Genomic DNA, 18,685 nt, shown 5'->3' on the forward strand with positions numbered 1-18,685 from the left:
TCACCCCACCCCACAAATAACAACTCACACTTAAGCGCTCCGAGACGCTACTCTGCGTGAAGGGTGCTATATAAATGCAAGTTGTTGTTATACATTGCATGTGGGTTGGGGGGCGGAAAGAGAAGGCTTATACCCACCTGGGTACCATTCCTCCTTACAAAACACAGTCACTGCACTTTACAGTGTGTCCTGTGAAGCGCTTTAGAGACATCTCAAAGACGTGATGAGGCGCTTGGTCAAATGCCAGGATTAGTATTACTGTCTGTAGTGTGTGTGTGAGAGAGAGAGAGAGAATGACTGGGAGCGAAGGCAACGTGGCTCACTTGTCAACAACAGCAATTTATAGCAAAAACTCCGCTAACAAAATAATCTCGTCTAAAAAGTCTCTAAAAAACAATCCTAAAATAATACGTTTCAAAAATAAACCGGCCTCGCTCAGAACTCTGTTTTTTGGGGTGTATGTCTTTCGTAAAAAAAATTCTCAATAGCTATGAAGATTAATATTTAATTTTTTTTAAAAAGATTATTGTATAAAAATGCTAAAAGAATAGAGAAAAAATAAGTCTTTTTTTTCCTTCGAGATTTTCCTTTCTGTTTTAAGCTTAACGCCATTCCCTTCCACCCCTACTCCAACCACACCACTTTCCCCCTCCATCCCCATGCTAAACCTGACCTGGGAGTGTGGACGCACAGTGTAGAGGAGCGTTACTGTGTCTGTAACCCTGACCTGGGAGTGTGGACACACAGTGTAGAGGGACTGTGTCTGTAACCCTGACCTGGGAGTGTGGACACACAGTGTAGAGGGAGCGTTACTGTGTCTGTAACCCTGACCTGGGAGTGTGGACACACAGTGTAGAGGGACTGTGTCTCTAACCCTGACCTGGGAGTGTGGACACACAGTGTAGAGGAGCTTTACTGTGTCTCTAACCCTGACCTGGGAGTGTGGACGGATGCAGTGTAGAGCGTTACTGTGTCTGTAACCCTGACCTGGGAGTGTGGACACACAGTGTAGAGGAGCGTTACTGTGTCTGTAACCCTGACCTGGGAGTGTGGACACACAGTGTAGAGGAGCTTTACTGTGTCTCTAACCCTGACCTGGGAGTGTGGACGGATGCAGTGTAGAGGGTGGGGGGGGGGGAAATAGAGGGAATGAGTACCCAGATCTGTGTGTTGCTCACTGACCAAACTAAATGCACCATTACATTGGGGGTAGGAGGAAGTAGAGGGGGGAAGAGGGGAGAGGGAGAGTGTAGTCCCAGTTTCCTCTCTCTCCTGCCTCATCCACCCCTAATGAATGCTTGGTAGGACCCAATGCCTCCTCAAGTGCTTAATCCACCGTTCCCTCCACCCACCAGGTCACATACAACCTACAGAGACTCCCCTGAAATGCCTTGTTTTCCCCTCCTCCAGTGACCTCAAACCACACAACAAATGAGGGAGAGAGGGAGGGAGGGGGAAGGATAAAGGATAAATACTGTCTTTTTTCATCTGTGGGGTGGGAGGGTGGGGGGAATGGACAGAGTGGGGGGGAAGGGGCAGGGAGAGGTGCGACAGAGGCAGCTTGTGAAGTCAGGACCCCAAAAGTTCGCCAGCCTTTTGCACCCGACCCAAATTTGAATTCTTGGAATATTCCCGCCTTCCCTCTTTCTCTCACCTTTTCCCCATCCCTCCCCCATTATTCCCACGTGTGTCAGTCCATTCCCCCCCCCACCCCCCGCAAGCAATTCTTGCAATCCGGGTCCAAAGGAGAGAGACTCCTGCGTCCTCCACTGAACCAAGCAGGAGCGTCAGAGAGTGAGTGTCCGGCCTGCAATATAAAACACAGGAAACCCGTCACCGTGACCAGCCGGTGTCTGACCCACACACACGGAAACCCGTCACCGTGACCAGCCGGTGTCTGACCCACACACACGGAAACCCGTCACCGTGATCAGCCGGTGTCTGACACACACACATGGAGAACATACCTGGTTTATATGTGACCCATTGGGTTGGGGCCGTCCCCAAGCCCTTGGTGAGAGACTAGATGTGCAGACGCTGTCTCCATGCCCCCGCCAGACACCTTCTCACCTTCCCTGCGTTTAAGACACGCTGCTTTGGGGTTCAAGTTCCTCTCTGTGTAAACAGCGAGACAAAGGGATCATCTTTATTATCATTATTACTCATCCTTTCATTAACATGGCACCTTTCATGTCGGGAGGATGTCTCAATACACTTCACAGGATTGTGTTTTGTGGGCAAAATGCGGCAGCCAATTGCACTCAGCAACATCCCACAAACAGTCCCACATTATTACTGTTATTATTTATTGAAGGGATTAAACCCAGAATTGAACCTATGTCCTCTGGGTTGCGAAGCGAAAGCTCTAACCCCTGAGCTACACGACTCGAGGGGAAGGGGGGTAATATTTTGAGAGGGGCTTGTGTGACTAACCTCGGACCTGTTGCTCGAGCCCCAGTATGACGGACACGGCCTGGTGCAGGATGAGCAGCTTGGTTTGAGGCTTGTCGTTCTTCATGTGGAGCTGACACATGCGGCCGAGCTCCTTAAAGGCCTCGTTGATGTCTCGGACTCTCAGTCGCTCCCGGGCGTTGTTGGCCATTCGTCGGTCCTTCTCCCGCTCGGCTTTCTGCTCTGGGTTCAGGTCCTCATCCTCGTGGTTACTGTGGGGAGCAGAGGAGAGGGTGAGAGAGAGAGGCTCCACTGGCTTCCAGAGGATACAGTTCAAGATCCTGGTCCTCACCTTCAAAGCCCTCCATGGTCTTGCTCCCCCCGACCTCTGCCACCTCCTAAACCGTTACCATCCTGTTCGCTCCCTCTGCTCAGCGAGCTCCGGCCTGCTTCACGTCCCCCGCCTTGCCCGCCCCACGATTGGCGGGCGGGCCTTCAGCCACTGTGCCCCCACCCTCTGGACTCTATCCTGCAGTCCCTCCTCCTCGCTCCCTCCCTCGCCACCTTCAAGATCCGTCTCAAGACCCTTCTCTTTGACCGTGCTTTCTATCTCCCTGCTTCCCCCCCTGCCCCATCCTGATCCCCAACTCGGGTCCATAACTCTGTCTGTCCAGCACCTTGGGACATCCTCCCCACGTGAAAGGTACTTTATACATGTCATTGTGTTGTTGTTGTTAATGTGGGGGACACGAGAGTGCAATGGGTAGAGAGAGAGAGAGAAACGAAGTAATTAGAGTTGAGGTACGGATTAGCCATGATCTTATAAAATGGTGGAACAGGCTCAAGGGGCTGAATGGCCTCCTGTTGCCCTGTGGCTAGGAGTGAAGAGGAAGATGCGGGAGAGGTGGGGGAGCTGTGTACCTACCTAGCCCGGCTCCGGCTGGACTTGTCTTTACGATCATCATCATCATCGTCCTCTGACAGGTCATCATCGAGCTGGGAGCCCAGGTTCTCCTTCTCCTTGTCCTCCCCCACTTTGGCCTCCGCGGACAAGGCCGACACCAGGCTCTGAGCTCCCGACGTAAAGGCTGGGGGAGGCATGAGCGAGACAACCATAATAATCATCCTGATCTGACTCAGTGCCTCATCACTGTGTGTGTGCGCGTCTGTGTGTGTTGGGAGTAAGGAAACTTGCCTAAGGTTTCACCCTGACCTGTCCCATCCGGGAATCGAACCCGGGTCCTCTCGCTTGTGTGACTGTGTGTGTGTATGCCTGTATCAGTGTGAGTATCTGTGTGTGTGTGTATGCGTGGATTTGACTATAATAATAATAATAATAATAATCCTTGCATTTGATATAGCGCTTTTCACGTCGGGAGGACGTCCCAAAGCGCTTCACAGAATAGACTGTAAAGTGAATTGACTGTATATTTGTGGGCGAACGCGGCAGCCAATTGCGCACAGCGATGTCCCACAAACAGTCGTAGATTGAAAATGACCAATTTATTATTGTTTTGGGTTTTGGAGGGATTATTATTAGGCTCTGTGTGGAGTAAGGAAACTTGCCCAAGGTTTCGCCCTCTGCCTGGAATTGAACTCAGGTCTCTCGCTTGCAAAGCGAGTGCTCTAACCACTGAGCTACAGGACTATCACTGTGTGTGTGTGTGTCTCTCTCTCCCCGGGCAGTGAGCCTCACCTCGGCACATGTCCTGGGCCTGGTGGCTGAGGCCGGCTGCAGCCAGGGCAGCAGATACGACTGAGGGCAGCCCAGAGAGGCCAGAGGGCAGGTTAGCTCCTTCATCACGATGAGACCCAACCTGTGAGAGGGAGAACACAGAGTCAGCCCTGATAATCAGCCTTCCATTCACTTTCACATTGTCGAGACGTCTCAAAGGGCTTTACATCACACACAGCACCTTTCATCTCAGGACGTCTCAAAGTGCTTCACAGGATTCAGTGTCGTTTAGTGACTCACAAAGCAACTCTCAAGATGGCTGAACTAAACCACAGAGGCTGCAGTATTGAGTCCTGGACACCAAGTGGCGACAAAGACTCGCCATTAAACAAGGCCAATCAATGTTGACATGTGGCGACAACAGACTTGAAATTTAGCCCTGATCACCCTTACATCTGCACAGCACTCGCTGTAAAGTGTAGTGACTGTGTGTTTCACTGGCAGTCCATTTGCACACAGCGACGTCCTCACAAACAGCCGTGAAGCGAGGCCAGTGATTTTATCTGTCGGCCCGGCCACCGGGAAAAAGAGAGACTCCCATCTCTTCCCCCCCCCCCAACAGCGCCACGGGAGATCTTTAACGTCCACATGAACAGGGCACAAACGGCGAGAGAGAGAGATGGGTCGGTGGGGAATATCTCAAAGCAGTGACTGTTTTGGAAGTCGGGGAGGGAAGTGGGTGGGGGGGCAAGGGAGAGAGAGAGAGAGAGCGAGAGAGAACTCTGCACCAAGACAAAGAAGTGAGATGGGGAGGAATGTAGACAACAGGTGTAGGGAGAGTTTGCGGAGCGGGGGATGGGAAGCCAAAGGTTGTTTAAACCAACGCTTTGTTTGATGTATTTGCATACAGCTGTCCTATGTGTGGCTGATGGCCAGGATACAGGGGGGAGGATGGGGAGAGAGGCTGAGAGACTGGCTAACAGCAACCTCGAACAAAAGCATTCAAAATTCCACAGCCACAGTTCTTCCCCCTCCCCCCGTCCACCCTCTCCCTCCCTCCGTTTCTCTCTCGTGTCGCCTGCTTTTGCAATCAGCGACTCTGACCCTCTCTCAGCTTCATGCTGTTTCTCTCGTGTGGGATTGTGGGGGCGGGGAATGTCTCAAAGCGCTTTGCAGGATTTTGCCTGTCTCTCTCTCTCTCTCTGGGGGGGGGGGGGGAGAGAAGAGAAGGGGTTTCCTCTCTCCCCACCCCCCCACCCGGTGTTCAGGCCGACATATTAAACCGCTGGCTCACTTCGCGGCTGTTGGCGGGGACGTCGCTGGGCACAAACCGGCTCCCTTGCTAAACACACAGTTACTACATTTTCCAGTGAGTGCTGTGAAGCGTTTCGAAACATCCTCCCAGGGTGAAAGGCGCCAGGTCAAATGCGAGGGAGGTGACAACTTAATTAAGACGTTGACATCAAAATGAATCTCCTGTGGTAGAGAGAACATCTCCGGGGAGAGAGAGAGACAGACAGACAGAGATGTCAGCTAGTCGCTTGCGAAACCTCTGGCAAGCTCGTTGTCTTATCAACACTGGCAGACGCCAAAGGGAGCACGAACAGGGCGTGTCTGTCTGTCTACCCCCCCACACACTCCCCCCCCCCACCCCACCCCGCATTTAACAGCCAAACATCAAACACAACACCCCCCCAGCCCTCCGTGCCGGGCTGACTCACACTCCACACAACAGGTGAGAAAAGCTGCATATGATTTCCACCCCAAACTGTGGGGCTATTTCACATCGACTCTCGCATGAGAAAGTGAGAGAGTGGGAGCAGAATGAGAGCGAGAACATGAGAGAGAGACAGACAGATTGAGCAAGACATACCCACACACAGTGACAGAGTGAGAGACACAGACACAGTATGACACAGTGAGAGGCACAGACACAGGGTGACACAGCAACACACACACAGTGATAGAGTGAGAGACACAGACACACACACAGGGTGACAGAGCGAGAGAGTGACGCACACAGATACAGTGACAGAACGAGAGACACACACACACACAGGGTGATGCTCTCTCTCACCATGGAGGCTGTGCGGGAGACAGGGGCTATGCTGGGGGAGGGGTATGCTGAGCCCAGGGCCCCCACCAGGCTGGCGTGAGAGGAGGGGGAGAGGAGACTGTGCAGGTCCCCGGCCCCAGGGGGCAGACTGGCCGAGGGGCCCACAGCATGGTTCCTCAGGATGTGAATGGCATCATCCAGTCTGTCTAAACGATCCTCCATCCGGGTTTGCTGCAGGAACAGACCAGACATTATTATTAACAATAACACAGTCACTACACTCTCCAGTGGATCCTGTGAAGCGTCTTGACAACGTGATAAGGCGCTGTATCAAATGCAAGGATTATTATTATTATCACGTCTTTGAGATGTCTCAAAGCGCTTCACAGGATACACTGTAAAGATGTGACTGCGCATTTTGTGGGCGAAACGCAAAATATGTTAAAGGTTTAATGACACAGCGCCCCTCACGCAGGGCAGCGCCCCAGAGCGCCCGACAGTGGCAGAGCCTGACACTGAGCCGGGGGGAGGGAGAGGGGGAGATGACTGTAGGTACGGTTGATGAGTAAAGTCTTCAGGTGCAAGATTGAGCCAGGAATATAGGCAATAGAGCCTGTCACGTGAGGAGGACGCCCCAAGGTGCTGGAAGTCAGGGATCTGGACCCGAGCTGGGGGTTGGGATCAGGAGGGGTGGCGGGTGGGGTAGGAGGGTGACCGAAGGAGTGGTAGAGAGGCAGGGAGCAGGCAGAGCGGGAGAGGAGGGAGGGAGGGAAAGAGGGGATCAGGGAAGGGTGTGTGTGGGGGGGGGTGGCAGCAAAGGGTTAATGAACGACTACCTCACACACATCCATTAAGACAGACAATGCTTCGTGCAAGTGTTCCTTGACCGGCCAGTCAGGGGGGGGCTTCTAAAGGGAGGTAAAGAGAGTTGGGGGGGTGTTGGTTAGCAAAGCCATGCAGAGCAGAGCAAGTATTCAGCACACACACTGCAACACACACACTGCAACACACACACTACACACACTGCAACACACACACTACACACAGTGCAACACACACACACACACAGCAACACACACACCTACACACGCATACACACCTACACACGCACACCTACACACGCACACACACACACTACACACACTGCAACTCACACACAGCAACACACTATACACAGACCCCAACGTGTGCACATACACCCTAATGTGTTCACACACTCTGACAAGTAAATCTGTTGAGATTTGGGGGGTGCTTCCCTGTGTAGCACTCAGTCACAGGGAGAGAGAGGGGGAGGGAGAGCGAGAGCTTACCAGTGAGTGCAGGGAACTCTCATACCCGGGCGAGGCAGAGGTCTGACCGGCAGATCTGGACCATTGTGTGGAACCTACAGAGAGAGACAGACAGACAGTCAATAGACAATAAACTATTACAGAGAGTGCGGGAGGGAGCGAGGGAGAGGAAGAGTGAGAGAGAGAGGGGGAGAGAGGTAGGGAGGGAAGGAGTGAGGGAGGGAAAGAGTGGGGAAGGGGAGTGATAGGGAAGGAAATTTACTTGTCAGAGATGGCGGAGATGCAACTGGAGTGGACGGGCTGGAGGCGTAAGTGTTGCTGGTGTGTTCAGGGGAGTAGATCTGTAACAGGAGAGGAGTGAGTGAGGAGGGAGAGAGAGTCAACAACAACAGCCCAACAACAATAACACATGATATTTACCCAGCGCCCGCCTCTCACATCGGGAGGACGTCCCGAGGCGCTGGACAGTCAGGGGGTTGGCGCTGAGCTGGGGGTTGGGATCAGGAGGTGGAGGGAGGGTGGGGGTGGGAGGGTGACCGAAGGGACGGAAGATCTTGAGACGGGCCTTGAAGGAGGTGAGGGAGGGGGCGAGACGGAGGGACTGTGGGATGGAGTTCCAGAGGGTGGAGGCAGAGAGAGGCTAAAGGCCTGACTGTTGATGGTGGGGCATTTACACAGTGCCCATCACACAGGGTAGCATCTCGGGAGTACTTAACATTGTGTATTGGCTGAACATGGCTGGTTGCGGGGACAAAACACAGTCACTACGCTTCTCAGTAAAAGCCTACAAAGAACTTTGGAGATGTTCTGTGCTAAAGGCAGGGGAATGCGTATTTTGTTGCTCGTAAAATGCAGTAAAGTCCCAGCACTGGAAGGGTTACATTTTCTTTGAAAATTCCTCATCCAAAACGCACCGTTCATTAAACCCTGATCAGTGTCTCAGGGAATGAGTTGTGATGGTTTTGGAACAAACACTACACAGTCCCTCTGGATTGGAATGAACTGAGAGAGAGAGAGACACACACACACACACACACACAAAGAGAGACTGGAGAGGGAGGGAGACAGAGAAAGAGAAAAACTTATGGGCAGGATAAGTTTGGTTCAACGTCTCGTCTGAAAAGGACAGTGTCTCTGACAATGTCTCTCCTTCCCTCTCTCCCCCACCAGCGCTGCACTGGAATGTCAGCCTAGACTGTGAGCTCAGAATCTCCGACGTGTGTGTGTGTGTTGGTGGTGGGGCTTGAACCCACAATCTCCTGACTCAGAAGCGAGAGAGAGCGAGTGTGTGTGTGAGCGACTGTGTTTGACTGTATTAAAGGGTTCGCTAGCCCTCCTTAGTCTCTCACCGCCTTTGTACGGTTTCATTCCCAGCAGCTGTTTCTCTTTTTAAACGGGAAGGGAAAGGCTCTGGTTTCAATGAGAGAGACAGACACACACGCACGCACACACACAAGCACACTCACACACACAGACAGGAAAGAGAGACACACAAACACAACCGCTGGGGGGAGGCGGCAGAGGAAGTGTTGAGGTTAGGAATTGTTTTTCGGGGCGTGGGGGTGGGGGGGGGTATCAGGAAGAACTCTGGGTCTGCCAACATACACACACGCACACTAACACACGCACACACTCACATACACACAGACTCAGAGGAAAACAGAGAGAGAGAAATTGTGCAAGCGAGAGAGAGAGAGAGAGCGCAGACACAGAGCCAGTGAGGGCTAAGATAATATGCCCCCCTTTTTGGGGCCTCTTCTCTCTGACAGGATTTAAAAGGGTAAATGAGAGCCAGTGGCTCCGACTGACTGACTGAATCAGTCTCTCACTGACTGACTCACTGTCGCTCTTAACATTAATCATCAGATTGTGTTCAGCATCCTCACCCCCCACACACACACACTCCCCAAACACACAGAGCCTGACAAATACACAAAGACACACACGCATACAGGTGCACACACACCCACCCACAGACACACACGTAGGGCCTGGGTAGAGGCGACACATGTTCTCACCGAGGCTAGGGCTTTGCCCAGAGCGTCTCCGGTCTGTGAACTCCCTGATGTGCTTCCTCTGCTCCCTGGGGACACAAGCAACAGAGATCAGCACCCCCATCATTAGAGGATTATGTATGTGTGTACCTGTGTGTGCCTATGTGTCTGTGTGTATGTTAGACTGTGTTTGTCAGTGTGTCTATGTGTGTCCGAATGTGTGTGTCATAATGTGTAAGTGTCTGTGTGTATCTGTATTTATGTGTGTGTGTGTGTGTGTGTCAAGACTGTGTGTGTGTGTCTGTGTATGAGTTTCTGTGTCAAGACACCCGGCTGGTCACGGTGACGGGTTTCCGTGTGTGTCAAGACACCCGGCTGGTCACGGTGACAGGTTTCCGTGTGTGTCAAGACACCCGGCTGGTCACGGTGATGGGTTTGGTGATGGGTTTCCTTGTGTGTCAGACACCCGGCAGATCACGGTGACGGGTGTATGGGTGTCAGACTGGTTCACCCCCCAGTCCCACAGACCGATGACTTACCCATGATGGTGTCCGAGACATTGAGGGGTGGTGTGTGAGGTGATGTGACAAAGGGGGCTCCTGTCCCGCTGCTCCTGTGGAAGCTGGTGACTGGGGGCAGCGGAGTGTTGACGTCTGAGGGGGTGTAGTTCTGTAGGAAGAGTGAGGGGGGGGGGGGTTATCCTGTGAGCATTGGTGTAGCTGGGGGGGGCGGGGGTAACTGGGGTCATGCCTGCTCCCCTCCCCCCATCAACCCCAACCCATTCCGCCAATCACAGCCCTTAGCCCCCACCACCCACAACTGATTGCCAATCAGAAGTGGGCATTGCCCACAACTCACCCACCCACCCACCCATTGCTTGACTTGACCCACTCTGCCAATCACAGCCATGTGGGGAGGAGGCACAGGAATGGAGCCAAGTATGCGAGGGAAACGGAAGGAGGGAAGACTCACCAATCTGTCGGTGGGGTGCAGAGTGTTGTAGCTGTTGGACTGGGACATGTGAGAGGGCGGAGGGCCCTGAACACCTCCATAGTTACCCTGGGCAATCGGCCCCGACGGGCCCCACAGATCTGAGGAGTTGTGATGACCGTCTGAGAACAAACAAACACTCACTGACTCAACAACAACAACATCAACATCAACAATAACACAGCGCCCCTCACCCAGGGCAGCGTGCAGAGCGCTTGACAGTGACGGAGCCTGACCTCGAGCTGGGGGGAGGGAGGGGGAGGGGACTCTAGGCACTGAGCAAAGAGAAAGGTTTTCAGGCGCGACTGAAGATGGGGAAGGAAGGGGCGAGGTGGAGGGAGGGATTGGGGGGAGAGAGTGACAGTGTTTTGTGGCGCAGTGGCTCAGAGCGGGGCCACCGATGGTGGAGCGGAGGGGGCGGGGGCCAAGCAGGAGGCCAGAGCCAGTCGAGCGGAGGCAGCGGGTGGTGGAGTGGGGGGTGAGCAGGTGAGAGAGGTGGGGAGGGAGGTGCCAGGGCGTGAAGGGGTTTGAAGACGAGTGAGAGGATCTTGAAACTCACTCACACACAAACAAACCAACTCCCAATCATTGCCAGCTGCCAACATCATCAACATCAACAACATCAACAACAACAACAATAATAATCTTTACATTTGACACAGCACCTTTTAGGAACCCGCTTGTTAGTCGATTGGCGGATCACTTTCCAGGGGTAATAATCCCTCCAAAAAAAATAAATAAAATAATAATAATGTGGTCACTCAATCCACCACTGTTTGTGGGACACTGCTGTGTGCAATTGGCTGCCACATTTCGCCCACAAAACACACAGTCACTATACTTTGCAGTGAATCCTGTGAAGCACATTGAGACGTCTCAACAACGTGATAAGATGCTATATTAAATACAAGGATTATTATTATTAATATCACATCGGGAGGACATCTCAAAACGCTTCACAGGATATACTGCGAAGTGCAGTGACTGTGTGTTTTGTAAGCAAACGTGGCAGCCAGTCTGTGCACAGCAGTGTCCCACAAACAGCCTTGGCTTGAGTGACCAATTTTATTTGGGGGATTGTCGGCCAGGACACCCGGAGAGAGAGAAACTCCCTTCGCTTTTCGAATAGCGCCGCGGGAGATCTTTAACGTCCACCTGAATAGGGCACAGACGGGGAGAGAGTGAGGTTTAATGTCTCATCCGAAAAATGGCGTCTCCGACAATGCAACACCCCCCCCAGCGCTGCACTGGAGCGTCAGCTTAGACTGTGTGATTCTAAGTCCTGACGCGGGGGCTCGAACCCACAACCTTCTGACTCAGAGGAGAGAGAGAGAGAGAGAGAGAGAGAGAGACTGAGCCACAGCCTGAGACAGATGTGAAGTAACAGCTGCCAGGGTTTATCAGGCTATAAAAGAGCAGGTGGTGATAAGGCTGGAAGCCCTGATCAGCGCTGTGCTGGGGACAGAGAGTGTGGGCATAGCCAGCGCCAGTGCCCAGACCCCCAGGGCATTGCCCCCTGCACCCCTCCACCCCCCCCGGGAATTGCCTCGTACCTCACCCCCCCCAGGGATTGCCTCCTGCCCCCTCCCCCAGGGCCTTGCCCCCTCCCCCAGGGCATTGCCCCCTGCCTCCTCCACCCCACCCCCCGCTCCCCAGCAACTCCCAACTCCGTACCTTGAGGTCTGAGGCAATGGCCCACAAAACACACAGTCACTACACTTTATACAATAATCCTTGCATTTGATACAGCGCCTTATCATGTCTTCGAGACGTCTCAAAGCGCTTCACAGGATACACTGTAAAGTGCAGTGACTGTATTTTGTGACTGAAACGCGGCAGCCAATTGCGCCCATCGACGTCCACACAAACAGTCGTGGATTGAGTGATCAATTTTATTTTATTGGAGGGACTGTTACCTCTGGAAAAGTGATCCGCCAATCGACTAAGTGGGTACTTACTGGTGGTAAACAGAGACGTGTGTGTGTCTGTCTGTGTGTGTGGAGTAAGGAAACTTGTCTAAGGTTTCGCCCTGTGAAGCGCTTTGGGACGTCCTCCCGATGTGATAGGCGCTGGATCCAATTTGCTGTGCTCAATTGGCTGCCACGTTTCGCCCACAGTCACTACATTTTACAGTATATACAGGGGGAGGGAGGGGGGAGAGAGAGATGGTTGGACACACAGCGAGCGAGCGAGCAAGCAATAGACCGAGCGAGCAAGCAAGCAACCTTCTACCTGGCATGAGGAATGAGCTGGAGAACATGGAGCTGGGAGCCTTGGACGAGGGGTAGGAGGAGGTGTCTCGGAAGTCTTCGCCATTTGGAGACTGTGCGTAGACCTGGAGCACAGAGGAGAACAGTCATTACAGTCACAGTGAGACTCACATCGGGCCCATCAGCCAGGATCATAACACAATACAATACAAAATGACACTGACACAGCACCTGACTTTCACCCTGGGAGGACCTCCCAAGACACTGGACAGTCAGGAATTTGGACTGAGGGTTGGGATCAGGGAGGGTGGAGGGCAGGAGATGAAAGAATCAGAGAATCATAGAGTATTATAGCACAGAAGGAGGCTGTTTGGCCCATTGTGCTGTGCTGGCTCTTTGGAAGAGCTGCCCACTCAGTCCGACTCCTGCCCCATAGCCTTGCAAATCTCTCCTCTTCAAGAGTCCCTAGATACTATTTCCGACAGAAATCCATCTCATTTGTTCTTGAAACAATCAGCACTTTCTGCTTCCACCGAGTGTCTCCCTCGGGAGCCTCTGTTCCACACGTTTACTACTCACTCACCGAACCAATGTCTACGCAGATTGGTTCTGAATTTACCGCCTTCAACCGCAGGCGCGTCTCTGGTTCTACCGTTCAGCACAAGATATGTATCCTCTCAATCCCTGCAACATCCATTTTATATTGCAATACCATTTCATAGGGACTTATTTTTTGGGCGGTCAGTCAGGTGTCTCCAAACCCAACTGAGAATTCCGCACATCCCACCTACACGTAGAAACCCCAGAGACAGGTTGTTGGAATGGGATGCACTCTCTCTCCCTCCCTCCCCCTGGAGGGACGCCCCCTACTTACCTAATTCCGGAGAGTATTAGGCGCAGCTTGGCGAGAGCCGAGGCTTAGGGGGAGCCCAGAGTGTGTGTTGGGGTAACTGCTGGAGTCTAACCAGCTCAAACTACACAGCTTGGCCATGGAGAGCGCTGTCTGGCCAGCGTTCCCGCTGCTTGTCCAGCGAGGACCCCCCTCCCCGTTAGTCAGGGCTTTGGCTGTGGGGTTAACAGGAGCTGAGGGGGAGGATTCCCTGCCCCCAGGGACTGGTCGGCCGGTTCAAAACTCTGCTCTGAGTTTCAATGTAATATAACTTGTGTGACGTCCTAGTTACAGGCAAACTGTACAAATCCTATAAAATCTGATTTAATCAATAATCTAGACTGTGCGTAATTCACGGCATTAAAGATCTCCCGCTCACATCACGACTGTTTGTGGGGACATCGGGTGCAAATTGGCTGCAGCGTTTTGCCCACTCAACACAGTCACTACACTTTACAGTATATCCTGTCAAGCGCTTTGAGACGACTCGACGATGTGATAAAGGCAAGGATCATTATGCTAATACAACGCCTTACACCTCGCACTCTGTAATGTGTAGTGATTGTGTGTTTAACACGGCAGCCGATTTGCAGATAGCGACGTCCCCGCAAACAGTTAGCGAAGAACAGCGTCTCAGACGAACAAATAAAATATTTCCAACTGGCTTAAAAAATTGAATTTTTATGCTTCCAAGTTCCCAACAGATGGGGGACAGTGCACACGACAACTTCCCCACCCCGTCTCACACCCTCCCTCTTTCCCCCTTCCCCCTTCTCTCTTTCCCCCTCTCTCTCTCCCTTCCCACTTCTCTCCCCCAAATAAAAATGTGTTTCGCTGTAAGATTATAATATAAATCTTCCGCACCCCAAGAGCTTAAGATCAAAGGGAATCCGCACTTTAGATGTGGGCCTTCAGAATTGCAAACCATCCCCATATGGAATCTATATACAACAACCAACAGAGAACACAAGCCCATTTGGCGGGTGGAGGGGAAAGGGGAGGGGGCGAGAGAGAGAGAGAGGGTTGATGTCATCCTTCAAAGGGATAATATTTCCCTTGGTTCATTGTGTGTTAGTTTGGCTCACTCTCATCACACTCAACCTCACTCTGTCTCTCCTCGTCTGTGCCCTGTTCAGGGCGGACGTTAAAGGTCTCCCGTGGTGCTGTCGGGGGGGAAAGAGAAGGGGGTTTCTCTGTCTCTCTCTCTCCTCCCCGGGTGTAAAGTGTAGTGACTGTATTTTGTGGGCAAAACACTTTACAGTATATCCTGTGAAGTGCTTTGTGACATTCTATTGTGATTTGTGGGACACCCCCACTCTTAAACAGACAGGGAGCTCGCTCTAACATCTCATCCACACGACAGTCACTACAGAGGGTGGCTGACCTCTCCTCACCCGCCTGCCACATGTAACTCCCACTATCACTAGAGGGTGCTGTAGAGGGACCAGGAGGAGGTCTCCTCTCCCTAACCCTGGGGTCATTGTACCCCCACCCTCGCACTCTGTGTACATAGTGACTCCTCATTGTCACACAGCAAGTGAGAGACACTCACTCTGTGCATAGAATAATATATTTGACATAGCGCCTGATCAGTTCTTCAAGACGTTTCAAAGAGCTTCACAGGACACACTGTGAAGTGTAATGACTGTGTGTTTTGTGGGCGAAACGCGGCAGCTAATTGCGCACAGCAACGTCCCCCCAAACAGCCGTGGGTTGAGTGACCAATTATTGTTTTGAAGGTACTATTACCTCCAGAAAGTGATCCCCCAATCGATTAACAAGCGGGTTCCTACTGACTGCTGGAAAACAGGGTAGTGTGTGTGTGAATGTGTGTGTGTGTGTGTCTGTGGAGTAAGGAAAGTTGCCTCAGGTTTCGCCCTGACCAGACCCGCCTGGGAATCCTCTCATTTGCGAGGCGAGGGCTCTAACCCCTGAGCTACAGGACTCCACGTCAGTCAAATAGCAAGTGAGAGACTAGTGTACACAGGGACTCTTACAGCCCTTTTCCATTCAGATTTTAGTTGAAATCTGGAAGCAGTTTTTTTCCACCGTTCTTAAAGAGGAAATTGGCTTCTTCTAAGTGTAGACTGAAGAGGGAGGGAGGGAGGGAGGGAGGGAGAGGGGTTGGGAGGGAAAGAGAGGGAGTAAGAGGAAGAGAGAGAGGGAGGGAGAGAGGGATAGAGAGAGGAGCGAGGAAGGAAAAGAGAGAGTGGAGTGCGGGATTTATGGAAAGAGAGGGAGTGAGAAGGAAGGAAAGAGGTAAAAAGGAGGGAGCAAGCAAATTAGTTATGGAATGAGTGAGTGAGTGAGGGAGGGAGGGAGGAGCAGACAGATTTGAGCACGGAGGCAGTGAGCTTTGAGGGAAGCTATAATTATTTGCAGAGGTTCCCCCGCCCCCGCCCCCCTCGGCTGGAATGGGAGAGGGTTGTTGAGCCTTTGATGTGAGGCTGTGGCTATATAAATAACAAGCAGCTACAATGCGATTCACAGCTTTACATTTTCTGCCAGTTTCAACTCAGTAAAACTCCCCCTTTCTCATGGGAGGTGGGGGGGTGCAAGACGTTTAACAATACAACACACACGCACACCCCTCTGCCATCGCTAGAGCACTCACTCCAGTGAGAGAGAGGGAGGTTCAGATGAAGAAAGGAATGTGAGGCAAGGAGAGAGAGAAGAGAGAGGCCCTGCAAACAACCATGAAAGAAAAAATCAGCGACTTTATCTGGGGGATTGTTGGCCAGGGCACCGGGAGAGAGAGAGAGAAAAACCCCCTTCTCTCCCCCCACCCCGGACAGTGCTGCGGGAGATCTTTAATGTCCGCCCTGAACAGGCCACAGACAACAAGATTACATTTGTATAGACAAGGAGAGAGTGAGGTTTAACGTCTCGTCTGAAGGACAGCGTCTCCGACAATATGTTGCTCTCTCTCTCCCCCCCAGCGCTGTGCTGGAGCCTCAGCCTGGACTGTGAGTCCCCAACGTGTGTGGGGGGGTGGGGGCTCGCACCCACAACCTCCTGACATGGAGGCGAGAGAGAGAGAGAGAGACTTGACACCCTGTTTGCCTACACTGGGTCTCACTGCTTGTTGGATGCTGCTGTGCACAATTGGCTGCCATGTTTCACTCAAAAAACAGTCTCTGCACAAAACAGTGTGTCCTGTGAAGCGCTTTGAGACGTCTCGAAGACGTGATCAGGCGCTGGGACAAATGCCAGGATTATTAGATTATTACACTCCAGTGAGCGTGTGAAAGAGAAAGTGAGCGAGGGAATGTGGGTGAGTGAATGAGGAAATGTGAGAGAGGGACAAAGTGTTTGAGAGAGAGGGAACAAGGTGACAAAGAGAAAATGGAGCTGGGAGGCCGAAACGTGGCAGACAATTGCACACAGCAGTGTCTCACAAACAGTCGTGGATTGAGTGACCAATTCGTTATTATTTTTTAAAAGGGATTATTACCCCCAGAAAGTGATCCGCTATTGATTAATAAATGGATTCCTACTGACTGCTGGTGTGTGTGTAATAAAGAAACTTGCCTAAGGTTTCGCCCTGTCCTGTCCCGCCCGGGAATCAAACCCGAGTCCTCACGCTTGTGAGGCGAGGGCTCTAACCAGAGTTACAGGACTCCATTTCACAGCGGTGGACATTAAAGTTCAGGGAGGACATTAAAGATCTCCCGCGGCGGTGTTGGAAAAAGAGAAGGGAGTTTGTCTCTCTCACTCCCTCCCTCTCGGCAAGTAAGAGCGATAGAGAGAAAGAATGTGAGCAGAGAGAGAGAGAGAGCAAGAGAGAGTGTGTGTGTGTGTGTGTGAGAGCGACCAGGCTGAGCTGACACCAACAAGGCCTCAAAACACCAGCAGAGAAGAGGAACCCCAGTATAGGGCCCAGTGTGCCATATGTCAGGATTCCAGGTCCAACCAACCAGCAGATGGGAAGACAAGTGGCGAGGTAGGTCAGAGCAGGGGGGCGAGCAGGGGGGCGGGCGGGCGGGCGGGTGAATGAGAGAGAGAGAGAAAATGCAGCCCAAACAGGAAGCAATGATCCAATAAATGTCTCTCATCAACCCTTTCAGACATTCCAACCTGCTCACAGCGAGCTTCCTCCCTCTTCCTCCCCCGCCATCACCCCCTCCAGCGGCCCCTTGTCAGAGCCTATTACCAGCCACCCCCCCACCAACCAGGGATCGAATTTAAGACTATTCCCCCACCCCCCGCCCTGGAGGCTTCTTACCAAACACAGTCTGTTTCACGTCCCCCCCCTCTTTCTCAGCCCCGCAATCTCTCCCTGGAGGGACATATCCTGCTTACCTAATCCTGGAGTGTGTTAGACACAGGTTGGCCAGATCCAAGGCTTGAAGCCCACCAAAGTGTGTGTTGGGGTAACTGCTGGATTCCAACCAGCTCAAACCACCCAGCTTGGCCATTGAGAGCTCACAGAGTTATAGAGTAGAGAGCTCCAGTGGGGGAGCGAGTAACAACACATGGCATTTACCCAGCGCCTGCCTTTCAGTGTCAGGAGGACGTCCCAAGGCGCTGGGCAGTCAGGGATTTGAACCCGAGCTGGGGATCAGGAGGGGTGGAGGGCAGGGAGGGTGGGGGTAGGAGGGTGCAGTCGAAGAGGAGGGTCTTGAGACGGGCTTGAAGGAGGCGAGGGAGGGGGCGAGGCGGAGCGACGGTGGGATGGATTTCCAGAGAGTGGGGGCAGAGAGGCTGAAGGCCCGACTGCCAAAGGTGGGGGTGGGGGACATGGAGCAGGCCGGAGACGCCGAGCTGAGGGAGGGGACAGGTCAATATGGAGTTAGAAGGTCACAGAGATTGGGAGGAGCGAGGCCATGGAGGGCTTTAAAGATGAGGACAAGGATTTTAAATTTGAACCAGAATGAACACAATAATAATAATCAATGCATTTGATACAGCGCCTTATCACATTGTCAAGACGTCTCAAAGCGCTTCACAGAAACTTTATACTGTAAAGTGTAGTGACATGTATTTTGTGGCTGAAACACGACAGCCAATTGCACACAGCAGTGTCCCATAAACAGTCATGGAGCAAGCGACCAATTTTATCTAGGGATTGTTGGCCAGGACACCAGGAGAGAGAGAGAGAGAGAGAGAGAGAGAGAAACTCCCTTCTCTTTAATGAGATCTTTAATATCCACCTGAACAGGGCACAGACTGGAAGAGCGTGAGGTTCAAT

General features: G+C 52.4%; 1 protein-coding gene across 4 annotated transcripts; it reads right to left on the reverse strand.

Annotated features, from left to right (window-relative positions):
- Positions 1 to 1,711: 1,711 nt before the first annotated feature.
- Positions 1,712 to 12,730, reverse strand: LOC103173712 (transcription factor 12-like; the record flags this gene model as incomplete). 4 transcript variants are annotated; one of them, XM_042346640.1, is given in 13 exon segments in its annotated part: positions 1,712 to 1,807; positions 1,968 to 2,115; positions 2,434 to 2,663; positions 3,317 to 3,479; positions 4,088 to 4,208; positions 6,144 to 6,353; positions 6,968 to 7,030; positions 7,433 to 7,506; positions 7,674 to 7,752; positions 9,430 to 9,494; positions 9,945 to 10,074; positions 10,378 to 10,517; positions 12,628 to 12,730. In XM_042346640.1, coding segments are annotated over 12 exon segments (1,521 nt in total), but the record flags the coding sequence as incomplete, so codon positions are not given.
- Positions 12,731 to 18,685: the final 5,955 nt, after the last annotated feature.

This window comes from Callorhinchus milii, unplaced genomic scaffold, assembly GCF_018977255.1.
Source record: "Callorhinchus milii isolate IMCB2004 unplaced genomic scaffold, IMCB_Cmil_1.0 Scaffold1223, whole genome shotgun sequence".
NCBI lineage: Eukaryota > Metazoa > Chordata > Chondrichthyes > Chimaeriformes > Callorhinchidae > Callorhinchus > Callorhinchus milii.